Raw genomic sequence first — 19,174 nt, 5'->3', positions numbered from 1 at the left:
ACACATCACATTATCCGCAATGGCAAATAAAGATAAAAAAAATTGTTTACCAATAACTCTATTTGGGAGGTCCTTATCTAATATAATAATAGATTCGATCACATGACTCATATTACAAAAGCAATAAACCACCCATCTATGATAGATCAATGCTATCGACCGATTCTATTTATGTCTGGCCACACAAGGCTGGTATTTAAAATGTATCACCGCATAATCTTATAATGAAACGTATATCTTTGCGTGTAATAAAATTGTTGAGACGCGCGTAAGGTACGTTTAATGTTAAATCTACAGAAGTCAATTCATGTCCGCAATATCAATCGGCGTTCAAACAAAACGACGAATACAGCCGTAGATAAATTGGGTCGTGTACGGTCACGAGCATTAATATACACTTTGGTACCATGTCACATTAACTTTTTTGACAAATTGAACTGTAAGTCTCACTAAATGTTAAATATGTTAGTGCGACAGAGTCCTAAAGTGGGTACATTATATTGCTCATGACTGTAGGGGAGACTGGGTACGGTTGAAACAATTTTGCTTATATCGTCCGTAGTATTGCCATTTATAAGCCGAGCAATGACGAATTTGGCTTAAATAAAAGAGTGTCTTTCGATCTACAAATGGGCAGTGCTATTTTATTACCCGGTGTGATATTTTTAGTAGTACAGTCAATTTAAAAAAAAAGATAATTTGTTTCAATCGTCCCCATATCGGTGGCGGTTGAAACAGTGGGTGGGGTCAAATGAAACACATGCAAATAATAGAAATTATAATATTTTAATATGCTTTATAGCACTGTTTCACAACCTAATCAGTCTTTAATACGTAATTAATATTTAATGAACTAAACTATGTACTTCTTTATTTACTTATAATGTTAACGAAAACAAACAAAACAAAATTAAAACATCAAAAATCAACTAAAACTTTTTTCTTTAACTTTGATGACTCAGAGTCATTTAACAAAACAAATAAACAAAAACTAAAGACATTATTAAAAACTAAACACATTAAAAAAAAACAATTTCTACTATCACCTACTCATTCTAATCGGAGTCACAATTATGGCAGACATAGGTAATACCTCCTTCTGTGCACTCCTCGTGAGCCCATAGTTTACAAGTGGTACATTGTACCCACTTTTCTCCAGATCTGCTCGCTGAATACGGTGACAAACAAACGATACAGTAGCACTCTTCCTCTTCAGATGATAATGATTCCTGCTGTGTCTTATTTCTTTTCCCTTTTGTAGTATTTTTCTTTCCTTTTGTGGTATTTCTTTTCATTTTTACTCCATCCAAACGTTTCTTAACTAGCTTAGCTTTGGTTCTCTTTAGCCTTGCTTCATGTTCTTTTCTTATCTCTTCTTTTTCTGGTGTATCAGTATATATTGTAGACTTTCTGGTTCTTTTTCCTCTATTCCCTTTCCTTGGGAGAGCTTTTGGTAATGGTCGTATTGCTTCCGGTGAAAAAACAATAGGGTCACTAGATGTTTCTGGCTGAGCACTTGTTGAGGGATTTGCAGAAGTCTGATGTGGGTGTCTGGGTGGTGTATTCGAGGTTTCAGGATCTTCAATATTCGGTTGCCCTTCAGTTCTCAGAATTTGTGAATTGCTGATATCTTGTTGCTGTTCCACAGTCTCTAGTGACGGTTCATCAATTAATATAGAAGGCGATAGTGGTGGCGTTTCATCTCCTCGTGGCATATTTGGCAAGGTAACAATCTCTGCGTCAGGTGTGTTGTCAGGGCTCGGTCTTTCCATATGAACCTCTGCCTCTGTTAATATTTCAAGATTTGGTCTATCCGTAACATCCTCAGTTATTTTTTCGTGGTTTGATCTATCCGTAATAGCCTCAGCTGTATTTTCGGGGTTTGGCCTATCCGTGACAAATGCAGGAGCAAAGTCGAGCTCTGTAAACAGATCCCGATTATATGGAGAGATTCCTGTTTTGCGGAAGCCGGCTTGAATATTTGATGGAGTAAAAGCAAGGGGCATAGCAAGCGCAACAATCCCTGGAATATCATAAATTGTCATTGTCTTTGCTGGATGGCTTCGCATCCATGCATCGCTGGCCGAATTTATAGCTTTCTTGAAAGGGCCGAATACAGATCGATCAAGCGGCTGGAGTCTATGAGAGCAATGGGGAGGAAAAGATAATAATACAATGCCATTATCCTTGCAGAAATCCAGTGCGTTAATATGAACGTGGGACGCGTGGTTATCAAGCACGAGCAACACTTTATGTGAGGGAGCGGCATTTGTATGTTTTTTGAAATGTTCCAAGAAGCACAGAAATGATTGATCCTGCATCCAGCCAGAAGGGTTAGCAGTTCCAGCAGAGCTTATAGGCCCATCTCTTATGAAATAGTCTTGAAAACGCACTCGCGGGAAGACAAAAAATGGAGGAAGTGCATTTCCGATTGCATTTGCCGCAAAGGCTACTGATACCAAAGTACCTCTTTCGGCCGAAGTCACAGAACCCACTTGACGAGCACCACGTCTAGCCAACACTCTGTCAGGCTTTTGTACTGTGGTTATGCCTGTCTCATCGGCATTATAAATATCTTGCGGCTCAAACTTGTACCGATCCATGACGTTGCTTAAATTGTCGTAGAAGGTATCTACGTTGTTCTTATTGAAGCTGGTGGCCCTTGAGAGGCTGGTAGCTTGCGCTGCGCGAATAGACAGTTGAGGGTTTCTTGACATAAACATCCGAAACCATTCTTCCCCTGCCATTTCGTTGTCATCCCAAGTACGTGGTCGTGATAAATTATACTTAACGGTAAGTTCATATGATAATTTTCTCACCTCCTTTTTAGATAGGCCAAAATATATATCCGCACATCGAATCAAGTATTTTGAAAGCTCTTGCTCTTGCTCATTGGTAAAAACACGGTTATGTGCTTTATATCCCATATCTGGATTTTCTCCCTCGCCAGATGCATCTCGCTTTCGTTTGTATCTAAGGAGGCTACAATAATGTACTCCATACCTTTCCGCCGCCTTTCGCAATGAGAGACCAGCTTTTACACTCTTGTAAGCGTCTTCATAGCTCGATATGTCGATCTGCCCTCTTGAAGTTTTTCTCACACGTACTCTTGGCATCTAAAAAACAAGAAAATTTAATAAAAATATTGTTTCAACCGTACCCATAAAGAATGTGTCAACCGTCCCCAACCGCTCCATTTTGAAAAAAACGGTTTATAAGAATAGTGAGAATGATTATACATTAAAACTGTTTACCGTATTGTATTCTACAAGCTTTATTTTAAAACATAATAACACACTCAATACTCTCAGTTAAATATAAATTAAAGTAATAAAGTTAATATCGCAACAAAAATACTTACTTTTAGTAGTCGAATAACAATACGACGCCCTACACTCAACCACAGTGCGCGGAATGCAGCGCAACACTGTGATTCGGGTTCGTGCGACGTTGCCGCTTATTGCACCCCTTGCACTCTTCCCCCCGCGGCGTATAGTTTGCGAAATATTTGAGTTGTTTCAACCGTCCTTAGTTTCAACCGTACCCACTCTCCCCTACTAGGTTCAAGATAAATTATGAAATTCTTGATTACTAGATAAAGATAGATCTAAAACTAACAAAAATATTTTCTTTTTTCTATTTAACTTATTTATGTATTCTACGAATAAGCACACTGTGACGTCATATTAGTAAATCGTGATAAAATGTCGTACTTATTATTACGTTTTTCTCGATTAAAATTCATAAATATAATTAGTTAAATAGAAAAATGAAAATGTTTTTCGTTAGTTCTATATCTGTCTTTATTTAGTAATCAGAATTTCATAATGTATCTTGAACCTAGAACACGAATTAATTAATACATTTTAATATCACATGCTATTGTCAATCACCCGTCCCTTTCCTTTTTGGCGGATAAGAAAAAGACAGGTATAACTTAAAATAAAATTAGGATGTGTCTGCAGGAATCGGAATGTAAATATAGTTGGTCTCGAAGTGTATAATAGCTAGAGCCCCATCAAAATTCAACAAGTCAATAATACATTCTCAGATTGAGTTGATAAAGAAGTTATTGTATTGGGCCGTAGAGGAACCAATTATAACCTGGTCATGCTTGGGACATAAAATGTGACCTCATACGGGGGCTTCGAATTGCTTCCGAGAAACTTTAGTTTTTTGGATTCCGCAGGAATAGATACGAAGCCTTGTAGATTCGCATAGAAAGTTATTTATTTTTTATTTATGTAATTCAGGCAACTAAGACCCATACAAATATATCTTAACCTAAGATTACATACAATATAGGCGGGCTATTTGACTAACTTTAAGTGTAATTAATATCTAGTTTTTAAGCAATGACATGTGTTTTTGTAACATTTATTTATGACAATAAATGATTATTCATACAATATTATAATTATAATTGAAATAATAATATCAATTTTTCAATAGTCACTTTTAGAAATTCACGCGCGCACAGGAAACTATGCACGCACATATTTATAATATACATAGTGCGGTCGCTGCAACGCGGCCTAAACGCCGGGAAAACAAAATCAAATAAAATATTTAAATAATATTAAAATATATTATTATATTTAATATTTAAATATTTAATTGTTTTTTATTTTATTCAACATTTAATCACGTATTGACCCGTTAAAAGCTTATTTTTCAAAAGTTTTAGAATGGTTGAAAATTTAAAATGTTTTTTTTTATTTATTATTTATATTAGCTTTTTTATTTACTTATTTATTAGTTTGTTTACTTTTTTCAATTTCTTTAATTTTATACTACTTGGCCTGATTACTATCTGCGTTTGCATAGATATTATATTTATTAATAAGCACACAATATTGTCTCCAAAAATGCAGCTACAAAAATGCAGTCTTCTAAAACTTTTTTTATACGGAACCTATTCTTATGTAAGTGTCATTAATTCCGCTGCGTGTCGTATATCTCAACATAATTGAAAGTTTTCGGAAACTTTTTCAAAGTCACTTTATAAAATTGACATACACACACAAGAATCAAGATGGCGTGAAAAATATTTGTCAAACACCAGTTGTCATCTGGTCCCCATGAGATTTTTTTCTTACCAAAAATATTAATTTTATATTAACACCGTGAAAAGGGATTGACACATTGACTATATCGTTTTCCACTTCATCTGAGCACCATTATGTTTTTGACAACTTTATCATTTCTCTCGCAGAAATTTTACGTCACTTTGAAACTTGACAGTAAAGTTCAAAGTCGTTTGACTTTGTGGTTTTGGGATGAATTTGATTGAGTAACCGTGCGCATAGTTTGAAATCGATCACAAAAGATTAGAGCGAAATGGAGCTATGGGTAAGAGTGAGAGGTGCTTTTTTTCTGGTTTGCAACTGCCAGCTTCCAAGAAGGTGTAAAGTGGCTTTTATTTTGTGTTATTTGTTATTTATTTTATTGTATTGTTAATAAGCATGCTAAGGGGACCGTTCGTAAACTATTATTAAATGGTTATTTGGAACTAAATGGAATATAATGTCCGTGGATAATGGTGAATAGAGAAGGAGTAATCAGTTGCCATTGTGTACCTATCGGTTGACTTTTGACAACTTTATTCTCATTATTCTATGACAAACTTATTTCAAAGTGTTCGACAATCAACCTTTCAAAGTGGTTTGACTTTAGAGTTTAGATTTCGAATGTCGATTGTAATTTTTCGAATTTGGAACTCGCTTTGAAATATTGACAGTTGCTATCGATGTATCGATGTTAATGGTAGAATAATTTAATACAGATTGGCGCCTTCGCAGAAGTGTAGATATAATTTGTTGGGGATAAATTTTATCTTTTTTTATTGCCATCTTGTATTGAAGGTGATTGAATGACACCCTAGGGATTGACAATAAAATTGTTAGAGGTTTTCGACTGTAGATTGATGCGGACAACTTTATGGTACTATAGGCTTTTTGTTAAAAATTGACTGTTTTGTTGGTTGCAGTTTCTTGGGCGATAAAAGTTTATAATTTTATAGCACACCTATCTATCTTCTTATACATACATACATACATAAACTCACGCCCGTAATCCCTAATGGGGTAGTATCTATCTTCTTATACTTATTAACATATATTTTCTATACGAGTAGGTTGTTAATGATACTAAAGAAGGGTTGGTTTAGATGTTTCTAGAAGCTAATGTCAGAGACTAGATTTAAAAGAAAAGTCTGGGAACTCTTTAAAAGCCATACTACTTTGCTAAACTTTATCTAAATTCAAAACAAATTAATTAAATAAACGAACATTAATTTTCATTCAATAGAACTCTAGCTAAAATAAAAACGATTTCAATTTTAATTGTCGACTGTGGGAAAGTACTAACTACCGAATAATAAATGGCAAAATTTATTGCGTTGTGTCAAATAAATTGCTATTCAATTTGGTTTAGGGTGGATCATTGTTCTGCGATAAAAGTTAATGTACCAATTGAACGCTTCGATTTTGATTTTGGAATCATTTTGAAATTAGAATTATTTGTCATTTGTCTGGTTGAACAATGGGGTAGCTTTTGCTATTTGTATTAATCGTAACTAATAGTACCTACATAGTTAGGTTTGATTTTATTTAATATTGATTACGTAGTAAAATAAATATGTTACGTCGAAGAAAAATGAACCATAATAGAGAATTTAGAGAACCGGAGAAGAAATACTATTAGCCATCTGATAACACACGATCTATTTATAAAGAACATCATAGAAGGAAAAATTTAAGGAAACAGAGGAAGGCGTAGAACTAGGAGAACATTTAAGAAACTAACAAAAGATAAGTTGCAGGTCGTGTCGTATTAGGAGGTGAAGAATTTGGCGGGAAGAAGAGAGGAATGGCGATTACTCCACCGACAAAAGCGCAGCTCTTAAATAATGAGAGAGAGATGATAATTTTCTTTTTGATGTGACTCTTTTCCCTTACTCTTACTAGCACCTCTCCCTTTCTGTCCAACTCATGCTTTCCATCCTCCCCCACCACATTTCAAAAGCTTCGAGTCTCTCTCTGTCTTTCTGAAGGGTTAGTAAGAGTAAGAGAAATAAGTCAAATATTGAGGACAGAATAAAAATAACGAATATTGTGGTGGAGTATGTTCCATACAACCCCCCCCCCCCTTCCCCGCGGTTGTTTGAGGGGAGGCCTGTGCCCAAAAATTTAGGACAGAAAAGACAAAATGATTGGACACTTAGTAAGACACGGCTAATTTATTAAAAAACATCATAGAAGGGAATATTCAATACTAGACATTATCATTTAGGTAATCATTTAACTTATAATAAGCTTTTTTACATAAAGTAAGCTTCACATGAGCTTTAAATTAATTTTCTGACAAATTTAAAATATTATCTTGTATTTTATTGTAAAAACTTATACATACATAACCCCAAAAAATTTCAAAGAAGGGAGTGGATTTTAAGTTAGTGAGTGAAATGCGTAAAATAAAGGTTACCCATCATTATAGACGGTGACACGATATTTGTTTTGCTGATTTAAAAAAAAAAAAGCAGATTCCATCCAAAGAAATTACGCTCCAATTTGTTTTTCTTCAAATCAACAATACAGAACTCTACCTTATCTGTCGTTAAAAGAATGCAAAATCATCAGAATCTAGTGAAAGTCATTTTACATTTTGCATCTGTAGTTCATAAAATATAAATGGTATGTTAAATGTGCCGTGAAATTTGTATGGAGTCAAGCAGTTGTTATGGAGTGGGCATTTTTTGTATGGTAACGTTTGACGCTAGGCGTTAAGAACGCCGGTTGTGAAGACCCCTGCTGCGAGGCAGGCAGTCGGTTCGGTTCCCGGGACGGATTTAGGGGAAGAACTAATAATATTTAAATTGTTATTTTGTATCTTGAAAGATCATGAGTCTTTATTAATGTAAAATTCTCCTAGTTTGGACATTACAACCTGATCACCTGATTGTCCAAAAGCAAGATGATCCGTGCTTTGGAAGGCACGTTAAGCCGTTGGTCCCGGTTACTACTTACTTACTGATGTAAGAAAGTTCGTAGTCGTTACATGAATCATGTCAGGGGCATATGGCGGCTCAATAATAACCCTGACACCAGGGTTGATGGGGCTGGTAATCCACCTCACAACCCACACAATAGAAGAAGTCCTCCTTAGTCCGTCTCTGTCAAACGCCCACTCGAACCGTTCCCAAACAAAATCAACCCTGATACACGATTCCACTAATTATTTGGAAAATAATGGCCTTCTAATTTATGGTCTTTGGCCCGAGAAATATGGTCTTTTAATGGCCTGTCAGAGACCACAAATGGGCCCCTTTGTCTTGTTCGAAGACCACGGTCTCTGCTCTCTGACGATAATTTACCATTTAATTTGTTTACTTATAATATATAATTAGTTGAGCTGTAAGCCTTTTGTGTGTTAATAATGAGTACAAAGGGTGAAATAGAGGACTTGCATGCTTAGGGACGGTACTGAAAAGTATCGGCGTTCGAAGGATATACGATCCCGACGACCCGATTACTCTAGCCATAGAGGCAGCCAATCAGCTCGCGACACCAAACACTTCAGGACCCCGATATCGACCCCGCCGACGTGGTCGACGATTTCCCTCATTCAGCGCTTATCGCTATCGACCCACTAGGGTCAAATAAATCTTTCAAATATTTTTCCTCTCAGACGACGCCCTGAGCCGAGGTTCGCGCCCAACTGAGCACCCTCAGGCGTGTTGTCTTAAACGTTGTACCGGGTGAGAGCCTTCAGCGCTCCCCATTTGTCCGGCCAAGTAGTTAATGCCATCTGCGGCAAATCTACAATAAGTCACGTCAAAAAAAAAGGGACTTGCATTATGAGTTTCATCTTATTTCATCTTACACAGACCAAACTATTATCATTATAGACATATCTCCAGACAGGCAGGTATATTAACTTGTTTCGTTTGTGTGCAATAAAGTATATTTGTATTGTATTGTCTCTCTCTCTCTTTATTTAAGAGCTGTGCTCTTGTCGGTGGAGTAATCGTCATTCCTCTCTTCTTCCCGCCAAAATCTCCTGATACGACACGAGCTGACGAGCTGCACCTTCTCTTTTATTTGTTTCATAAATGTTCTCCTAGGTCTACCCCTTCCTCCCCCCCCCCCCCCTTGCCTCTTTGTCCCCTACCCCTTCCTTGTATTGTATTGTATATCTCCCAATACAATAATATTCTAGTATTTACTTAAGAGATAAAACTAAAACTAACTTATTTATAAAAAATCTAAAAACAATGCTAATTAAAAAGTGCTATTATACTGTAGACGAATTTTTAAATGATAAGTTTTAATTTTAATACACACTTCCTCTCTTCCCTTCAACGTTGCTGTGCCCTACAGGGTCCATGTTTTAGTTCCTATGCCTATGTAACACCCCATTGTACTACATGGAATACAATAAATAATTGAGAATTGAGAATTCTAATGTCAATAAAAAGAAAAACAAAAAATAATACTAGCTTATGTCAACTTAAACGTGCACTTGAGATAAAGTTATTAATTTATCTCAAGTGCAGTTCTCACTAACACAGTTTGCTCGACCATTATAGATGGCGATACGGCCCACCTATCACGTTGGTCTAACAGAAAGCTCGGTGAGGTGTGGGTACTTAGTTCATCTTGCGATAGATGTAGCTCTGACTACCCCAATTAGAATATAGTCGTGAGCTCATGTTATGTTGTTTTGTTATGAAATAGTGGATGGGTTCTATGATACGTTGTTCAGCTGCTTCTTCCCGGGCATGTCGTAAAAACCGACCTGCCCGGGTGAGTCCTTTCTAACATGAAAGACAACTGTTACAGGCGATAGGCTGATCCCTTGTCACCGTAAGCTTCATCATATCCTTAAGACTTCGTATCAACAGCGACTGATTGTTTGAAAGTGAGAGTCAAGGGCCTGGGCTGGGCTGGTCAACTGGGCTACCATGGGTTTACTCGGCTATGATTTTAGACTTCAATTTCTTCTGGATTCGAAAATGAGAGGCAAGCGTTCTACCAATCTACCACGGCTCTTTCTGTAGGTACTTCACTACGATTTAAGTACAATGGCGACCCGGTAAACACAAATAGCGTGAAGAAATGTAAATGAACCCTGTACACCCATACACATCATACGACGCCCACGGGATGTATGGAGATGTAAAACGTACTTTATCATGTAACTCTATACTTGGATAGCTACGTGAGTTTGAGTGTTGCAAGGAACCAGCGTTGCCTGACCTGCCGGAGGTTAGAAAAAAAAGTACAGTCATGAGCAATATCATGTATCCACTTTAGAACCCTGTCACACTATCATATTTGATATTTAATGAGACTTATGGTTTAATTTGGCAAAAAAGTTACTGTGACATGGTTTCAAAGTGTGTACATATTAGTACTCGTGACCGTACTTAGATACAGTATAAGTTAGGTAACAGCCTCCGTGGCCTAATGGTTGAAACGATGGGCTCAGGGTCTGGATATCCGAGTTCGATTACCGAAGGAGACATTGTTGAAGTCACTTTGTGAGAATATCCTTAAGGACATTACAGGCATGAATCATATGATTGTCCAAAAAAATAAGATGATACTTCTTTTTTTTGACGTGCAGCATTAACTACTTGGCCGGACGAATAGGGAGCGCTGAGGGCTCTCACCTGGTACAAAATTTAACCCTCTCACGGATAGAGACCATGGGTCATTGACGGTTCATAATAGGTAGGTAGTATGAGAGTATGACAACTTGGAATCGGAACGTCATTAGACGTTCTGTCCTTTAAAGTGTTAAGACAACAGGCCTGAGGGTGAGTTGGGCGCGAACCTCGGCTCAGTGCGTCGTCTGAGCGAAAGAATATTTGAAAAGATGATAGTGCGTGTCCCGGCTATTAGCCGTAAACACCTCGGGATCTGCACCGCAGTGGAGCAGCGTGGTGGAGTATGCTTCAAACCCCCTCTGGTTGATGAGGGGGCCTGTCTAATAAAGTACCTAAGACTCAGAGGAGATAATGTAAATTTACCTTTGAATAGTTTTAAGACAGTAGTTAAACAGAAACTTTGTAAATAAGGTTAGTTGGCAGACAAATTAAATTGTTTAATATTTTGTATTTTTAAAAAAAATAACGTCTGGGGCCTTTTGCCGAGGAGTTTCTTGCAGCTTCTTTTCCCCGGCTATACAGGTTGTGAGCTGCAGTAGTTTTAGGCGGATGAGACGTTCGTTATAAGAAACGACGATACAAAGTGTAACTATGTTACCTACTGAATAAAGATATTTTTTTAATTTGAATTTGAATCTACCTAGCATCGGACACAAATTCGTCAGGGCTAAGAATTACCATTTTATAAGTAAGTAGTATATAATTATTCTTTATTCTGCCTGATACTATCCTTAAAAAAAACTAATACGCATAATACAAACATTTAATTTAACAAAGGAACAATTTCCTTTTTTTTAAATAAGATATAAGGGTCTCGAGCACTGGTCAACATAAAGAATAGAGACATCACCCACCCGGCAATAACTTATTTAAATTACCATGTAACACTATCCGTGTGTACGTGGCTTTATAAAGATCTTTGTCAGCTACGGGTGTTTGTGCCTTTATCTTTTTTCCTTTTTTTCACTATCTTTTTTTCAACTGGCGCTTTCCTGATTCATTGTGAGCGGTTCTTAAAGATATATTAGGCAGCGTTTTATTTTTAAATTTGTGTTTATTTGTTAGTTTTTATGGTGTTTGCATACTAATTTGAAATGGTATGATTAATACGTGGGAATGGTTCATGTTTGGGTTTAAAAATAAATAAAAGAATCGAAGTCTAACATCCTAAACCTGTAACCTGTATCCTGTATATAATGTGATCGACTAATTATATGAACTTTTTTAATATATTTTCTCAATATTAGGTAATTGGGTTGTCAATCAATCAATCAATAATACTTTATTGCACAACGACATATACAAAGGACATAAACATACGAATAAAAACATAAGTACAATAGGCGGCCTTATTGTTAAATAGCAATTTCTGCCAGGCAACCTTAGGGTGAAAAAAGTTAATGCATTGGAGCACGGGCTGGTGCAATAAACATATAATGACACGAACAATAATAAGAAAAATAAAATAAAATAAGAAAATAGTAGTAATAGTAGTAGTAGTAGTGGGTTGTGTACTAGGTATTGAGTTCACGATAAATTATGACATTCTGATTACTAAACAAAGACAGATCTAAAACTAACGTACTGTGGGAGTGCACCCAAAGACAATCCCCGGGTCGTGTAGGACTACGCATATTAAGGGAACAAAGGGAACTGGGTTATTGGGCTGAGGGTTAGTGGACCAGGATACTGAGGCAATGATTACAATGCTGTATGTAACTTTTTTATGTGTATTGCTGTATGTATTAGTACCTAAATAAATAAAAGTTATCTCTGCCATATGTTCGCCAGTACAGCACAAATGTCCGCGAATACAGCATAAATATTCGCGAATACAGCACAAATATTCGCGAATGCAGCAAAAATGTTCGCCAATACAGCAAAATAGTCGTGACCGTGCCGTGTCGGTTACTTCATTCGTGTTAGAAAAACGCACCCGTTGCGTTAAAGTAATTTATGACATTTGTCCCCGCTTTTAGGGTCCATCAGTCAAAGAGACAGACCCTTTGCTTTATTATGCTTGCTTGTTTGACAATTTGCCGTGGGATAGCTTTGAGATGTAAGGTTTTTATTTTGATATATCTTATATAATTTCTATTTTATAAGGATGGGTCCACCATAACTTACCGAAAGACAACTTGCTGACGCATTTGGCGTTATGGTCTATGATGTAGAACTCATATACTTATATATATGTAACTTGTACATCATCATAGTATACAAGTAAAGAATATTGAATGGATGGATGGATTGAAACGGGGCATGATGGAAATATGATGGAAATGATTATATTTTCTTCGTTCACTTGTTTACTTTCAGTTTTATTATCTTTACACGCTTCGACTTAAAAAATAGCGACCGACCGCTAATCACTTGTCATTCCACAATATGTTGACTGGCCAATGTTTAGTAGCACTTCTTCCCAGATTTCAATTATTAATCCCACTAGATATTCGTATCATCATCATCACCAGCTCAATAACGTCCCCACTGCTGGGGCACGGGCCTTTCCTATGGATGGATAGGGAGATCGGGCCCTTAGACGCCGGGACCAACGGCTTAACGTGCCTTCCGAAGCACGGAGGAGCTCGAGATGAAAACTTTTTTTTTGTGGTCACCCATTCTATGACCGGCCTTTGCGAAAGTTGCTTAACTTCAACAATCGCAGACCGAGCGCGTTTACCGCTGCGCCACCGAGCTCCTCAGATATTTGTATACGGAATCAATAATCGTATGACTAAAATTCACACTTTACTACATTTTTTTTCTTCGTCCAGGTGGTGTTACGACGAATGTCCACTACATTAAAAGTTTGTTATTTTTTAAACAAACTCCTCTAGTAATCATTACTTGCAACATAAAATTGAATTTTAATTCGGGCCCGACGTAATTGCGCGTAAAATTCTATAATGCAGTGTGTTTTTGTCAATAAATATGAATTACACGGTTCGTTAGCTTTGAAATGATTTTTGAATTGAATAGTTTAGTTGTTAATGGTTTTGAATTGACTTTGCAGTTTTTGAACTATTCGAGTTAATGTTGTTTATCTGTGGTAAGTATAAAGGAGGGTTAGAAAGGCCACATCGAAGCAATAGGCTAATTTCCAACTAGTCAAATCAGTTACTTTTTACTAAACGTCAAAACACGAAATTATTATGGACTTTGTATGAAACAGCACACTGTGACGTCATAGAAAAACGTGATAAAATGTCGGACTTATTATTACGTTTTTTTTTGCTTAAAATTCATAAATAAGTTAAATAGAAAAAAGAAAATGTTTTTCGTTAGTTTTAGTTCTGTCTTTATTTAGTAATCAGAATTACATAATTTATCTTGAACCTTGTACACGACCTTATTCATCTAAAAAGCAATTTTGCAATCTGATATTTACGCTTATAAAAAAAAGTAAGTGCTCAATTCAAACAAATAGCAATATTGCTTTTTTAGATGAATTGCTTCGATGTGGCCTTTTTAACTCCCCAGTTACCTAAAATATATTGTCTTACATGAATTGCCCCTCAGTTGATTCAGCCCGTAATATCCTACCAAATAGGTCAGTATCACAAAGTGATTCCGATAATGTCCCCATCGGGAATCGAACCCAGATCATTACACCGAGGCTATAACACATGTGGCAATACACACATAAATGGTCGTCATCAACGTCTTGCTGAGCTGACGTCCCTTTTTAGAGATAAGGTTTAAATTCATTATTTTGTTAATTATTCTATTATGTGTACGGTCACGAGCATTAATATGTATACACTTTGGTACCATGTCACATTAACTTTTTTGACAAATTGAACTGTAAGTCTCACTAAATGTCAAATATGTTAGTGCGACAGAGTCCTACAGTGGGTACATTATATTGCTCATGACTGTACCACCTACTTATGTCTAAAATAAATGTTTTTCTTTCTTTCTTCATCGCTCACGATGTTGACCCCATTGAGTTGGTCCTCTTCCTGCCAGTCCTGTGCCGTAAGATGGGTGTCCCGTACTGCATCGTTAAGGGCAAGTCCCGTCTTGAAGCCCTGGTACACCGCAAGACCTGCCTCGCGCTCACAAATGTTGAGTCCGGCGACCGTGCCTTCAGCAAGGTGGTAGAAGCCATCAGGACGAACTTCAACGAGCGCTATGAGCAGCTCAGAAGACACTGGGGCGGAGGCACCCTCGGAAACAAGTCAAACGCGCGCATCGCTCGCACTCGTGTAGGTTGTTCGTTCCGGACAATTACAAGAGAGCACGCAGCCACCAGCTGTTGACTGTGTGATTTCTCCACTTATGCGTGCTTTGCGTTTCCTCTCAGCGATGTTGGAATCGACACCACAATGTGATGTGTTCGCTGATAGATGGTGGAGTGTATGAGAAGAGTGTTTGGCTTTTTGCGAGAAGATTTATTCTTGATTTACTGTTTTGTTTTTTCTATTATAAATTTTATTTTTTTGTGTGATAGTTTAACTTTTAATTTTTGGAATTGTATTCTTTTTTTTGTGTTTTTCATGATATTTATATTATTTTTCTTTTTGTTTCTTTTTTCATTCATTGTATATTTTTGTATATTAGTTTTTTTTTCTTTCTTTTTCTCGTCATACATCGCATTGTTGTATGTACTTTTATAAATAAATAATAAATAAATCGCTAAGCTCGTGAAGGCTAAGGCCCGTGGGCTCGCGCAGAAACGGGCGTAAGCGCAATAAAATGTAACTTGTAAAATAACATCTTAATACCTCACAAATCCAACCGTGATTTACACAAAAAACACACAGCTACCTGCCCACATCCCGTTATCAACCATCTATATCAAAATGGTATATTCAAATAATGGTCTATTCATTGTGAGCGTCCAATTTTATACCAATGTGACATTTGTATGGAAAATTATAATATAGATGAGTTTGATAGAGAAACCCTGCTGGTTAATACGACCTTTGTGTTGTGTGGCTGCTACTAGATGTATCTAAGTGACTATGATATACAAACAGTTGGGTAGGAACCAGACCATTCTATCTATTCGGGCAGACCATTGCTTTACCACTACCGTAGATACAGCGCTTGATACAAAAATGCGGCGAAAACTTGGCGCTTGCTTAGCTATACAGTTGCGGCAGGCTGGGTGGTGAGGATATGGTATCCCGACGTGCCGGCAGAGTAGGGGAATGATTGGTGATAACGGTGATATATTAGAAGCAAGCAGCAAGCAGGAATATATACAGTTAATTAAAAACACTTCACAAACAGGACAGGAATATACATAGTTCACAATATACACACTTCACAAAAGAATCAAGAATTAGAGGGCACGGCCCTAAACAGTATAATATACTTGTTGTTTTTATGAAAGTCGGGGATGCAGTGAGTCAAAAGAGAGTAGAATGAGAGGAAATGCGGAATGGAATGAGAATTTCGTAATTTAAAATGACGATGGTCAGAACAAAAGGCCAGTATGTGCAGAGTTTGTACTCTGTTACACAGTCGTACACAGCGGTATATACATTCAATACAATCGTGTCAAATTAAGAAAGTACACGTCATCTTATTACGTATATTAGCGCGTGGTACTTCGTAACACGGTCGCGTTCGAACACCGGTACCAGACTTGCAGCAATGAGTTATTAATTTATCTTGAGTGCAGCTTTCATTATCACACTCGTTTTGACCACTATAGACGATGATACGGCTCAACACCTATCACGTTGGTCTAGCAGAAAGTTCGGTGGGGTGTGGGTACTTAGTTCATCTTGCGATGGATGTACCTCGGACTATTCCATTGGGATTTAATCGTGAGCATTATGTCTATGCTGTTACACTGCTCTATAATTTATTCACTGTACTTTCAGCTACCTTGCACTATTAAGACGTATTTTATATGTCATCCTTTTACTGTCCAATGATTGTGTTTGATGGTCATAAATTATTCTTAATGTGAAGACTCGGCCTTACAAATAAATGTGTTGTAACTATTTACACCAAGCATAAACTAAGAATAGGCACAATCTCTACAAATAAAATCGGAATAACCTATACCTAGATACTTGATATCGCTAAACCAACCCCACCCAGGTTTTGGTTCGGTATAACCTAAAACTGACTGACTTTGACAGAATTAACAAGGACGTAATATACGATCCCGACGACCCGATTACTCTAGCCATAGAGACAGTCAATCAGCTCACGACACCAAACACTTCAGGATCTCGATACCGACCCCGCCGGCATGGTCGACGATTTCCCTCAATCAGCGCTTATCGCTATCGACCCACTAGGGTCGATTAATTCTTTCAAATATTTTTCCTCTCAGACGACGCCCTGAGCCGAGGTTCGCGCCCAACTGGGCACCCTCAGGCCTGTTGTCTTAAACGTTGTACCGGGTGAGAGCCTTCAGCGCTTCCCGTTTGTCCGGCCAAGTATTTAACGCCATCTGCGGCAAATCTACAATAAGTGACGTCAAAAAATAACACAATTACAGGTGTTATTTTTGGTGATTTGTCGGTTTACGTACGAAATTTTTAAATAAATAATATGTAACATATGCTACGTTAATAAGGGCAATAGAAGAAGTAAGAGCATGTTGATAATAAAAAAATAGAGCATGTGAGAAAAGTGAACCCATTTTAAAAAAGGGAATCATCTTTTGGTTTATAAAATATAATATTCTGAAGCACGGATCATCTTACTTTCAGACAATCAGGTGATCAGCCTGTAATGTCCTAACCAACCGAGGGATCACAAAATGATTTTTATTATATGTCCCTACCGGGATTTGAACCCGGGGCCTCCAGATCGTGAGCATAACGCTCAAACCACTGGACCACAGAGGCCGTTAATAGTTACTTTTAATAAGAATAAGAACGAATCGATATCCAAATAAACCATTTAACCAAAACCAAATATTTAAATAAAAAGTCAACAATCTCGTGCATGCTCGAACACTTAAAGAAAAACTAATTCGCAATTTTGTATACTGGCAACACAAAAGGTTTTTTTTTTTCAAAATGGCCGCTGTCTATTGCCCACAGAGTATACAAAGGATGAATGGAATGTAATTGAAATCGACACTTCAAGTCAATGGGATTGCAATACGTTTGACGTACAATGGAACGCAAAAAGTGCGGCGTTACCGATACAGGGTAGACAAAAAAAGGTGATACATCTGCTTGACTTATTATACGGTTCGTAAATTAGTGTGCGGGTGTTGGTACGTTTGAATTCAAAAAAACCGGTCAAGTGCGAGTCGCGCCCCCGGTCCGAGAGTACCGTACATACAAAAAAAATGTAAGTACTTAAATAATATGTTTTTCTTTTCATTACGTTCGGGATCTTTAGCGCAAGTACGACCTCCGTGGTTTAGTGGTTTAGCGTTGGGCTCACGATCCGGAGGTCCCGGATTCGATTCCCGGTGGGGACATATCACAAAAATTACTTTGTAGTCCCTAGTTTGGTTAGGACATTACTGGCTGATCACCAGATTGTCCGAAAATAAGATGATCCGTGCTTCGGAAGGCACGTTAAGCCGTTGGTCCCGGTTACTAATTACTGATGTAAGTAAGTAGTCGTTACATGAGCCACGTCAGGGGCCTTCTTCTTCTATCGTGTGGGTTGTGAGTTGTGAGGTGGATTACCAACTTCATCTACCCTGGTGTCAGGGTTATTAGTGAGCCGCCAAAGGCGCCTGACACAGCTCATGTAACGACTGCTTACTTACATGGGTAAGTAAGTACCAGGACCAACGGCTCAACGTGCCTACCGAAGCACGTCATCTTACTTTCGGATGCACGGTGATTAGCCTGTAATCTCCTGACCAAATACAACGAAGTATTTTTTGTGGTACGTCCCCGCCTGGATTCCAACCCGGGACCTCCGGATCGTGAGCCCATACAATCAACCACTGGGCCACAGAGGTCGCTACTTGGAAGGAACCCTACAAAATATACTGAATGTGTTTAAAATTATAGTACATTTTATTGGTATAAATAAGGTGATGCTTACCTACAGTTCTCTACTTTAGTACAATGACGGTAAATAAGTATAATTATTTATAATTTTTACTTGTAGATCTTTAATGTGTCTCCTGCGTCGTCTCCATCATGATGGACCATAATAATATGTAATAACTACATACTAACTATCCGCCCGCGACTCTGCGTGGATTCCGAAAACAAATTCGACGATCATTGGTTTAGGCCTGTCCTGGATTCGAACCTGCGACCTCGAAGTGAGAGGCAAGCGTTCTACCATCACGTGCTCAGCGGTGAAGGAAAACACCGTGAGGAAACCAACAAATGCATTTTCGGAGGTATGTGACCTTAACCTGTATTGGGCTGGTTTTCCCTTCGCGGGTTGGAGGGTCAGACAGGCAGTCGCTTCTGTAAAAAATCGGACCTGTCAAGTATTCAGGTTAGGTAAGGCTGATGATGATGAGGTATATCCAATGCTAATAGAATTCACTCATTCAGTTCGTTAGTTCATATATTAATGACAATAAAAAACTACATACTAATA

The 19,174-nt window shown here is 37.6% G+C and overlaps 2 protein-coding genes across 2 annotated transcripts in view; both read right to left on the bottom strand.

Moving 5' to 3' along the window:
* LOC126377187 (homeotic protein empty spiracles-like) overlaps nt 1-19,174 on the bottom strand; it is a 352,173-nt gene that overhangs the window by 225,594 nt on the left and 107,405 nt on the right. The window lies entirely within an intron of this gene.
* Nucleotides 949-3,406, bottom strand: LOC126377036 (jerky protein homolog-like). Its single transcript, XM_050024656.1, has 2 exons — nt 3,362-3,406; nt 949-3,116 (listed from the first exon to the last, which is right to left on the bottom strand). The coding sequence occupies exon 2, from the start codon at nt 3,114-3,116 to the stop codon at nt 1,056-1,058; it is 2,061 nt and encodes a 686-aa protein (XP_049880613.1). The 5' UTR covers nt 3,362-3,406; the 3' UTR covers nt 949-1,055.

The sequence above is a fragment of the Pectinophora gossypiella genome, chromosome 22 (genome assembly GCF_024362695.1).
Source record: "Pectinophora gossypiella chromosome 22, ilPecGoss1.1, whole genome shotgun sequence".
NCBI lineage: Eukaryota > Metazoa > Arthropoda > Insecta > Lepidoptera > Gelechiidae > Pectinophora > Pectinophora gossypiella.
Note: the sequence above shows the minus strand (reverse complement) of the source record. Positions and strands in the feature narration are given on the sequence as shown.

Excerpts from the sequence above, each read along its gene's own strand:
- LOC126377036 (XM_050024656.1), bottom strand. The coding sequence starts at position 3,116 with ATGCCAAGAGTACGTGTGAGAAAAACTTCAAGAGGGCAGATCGACATA.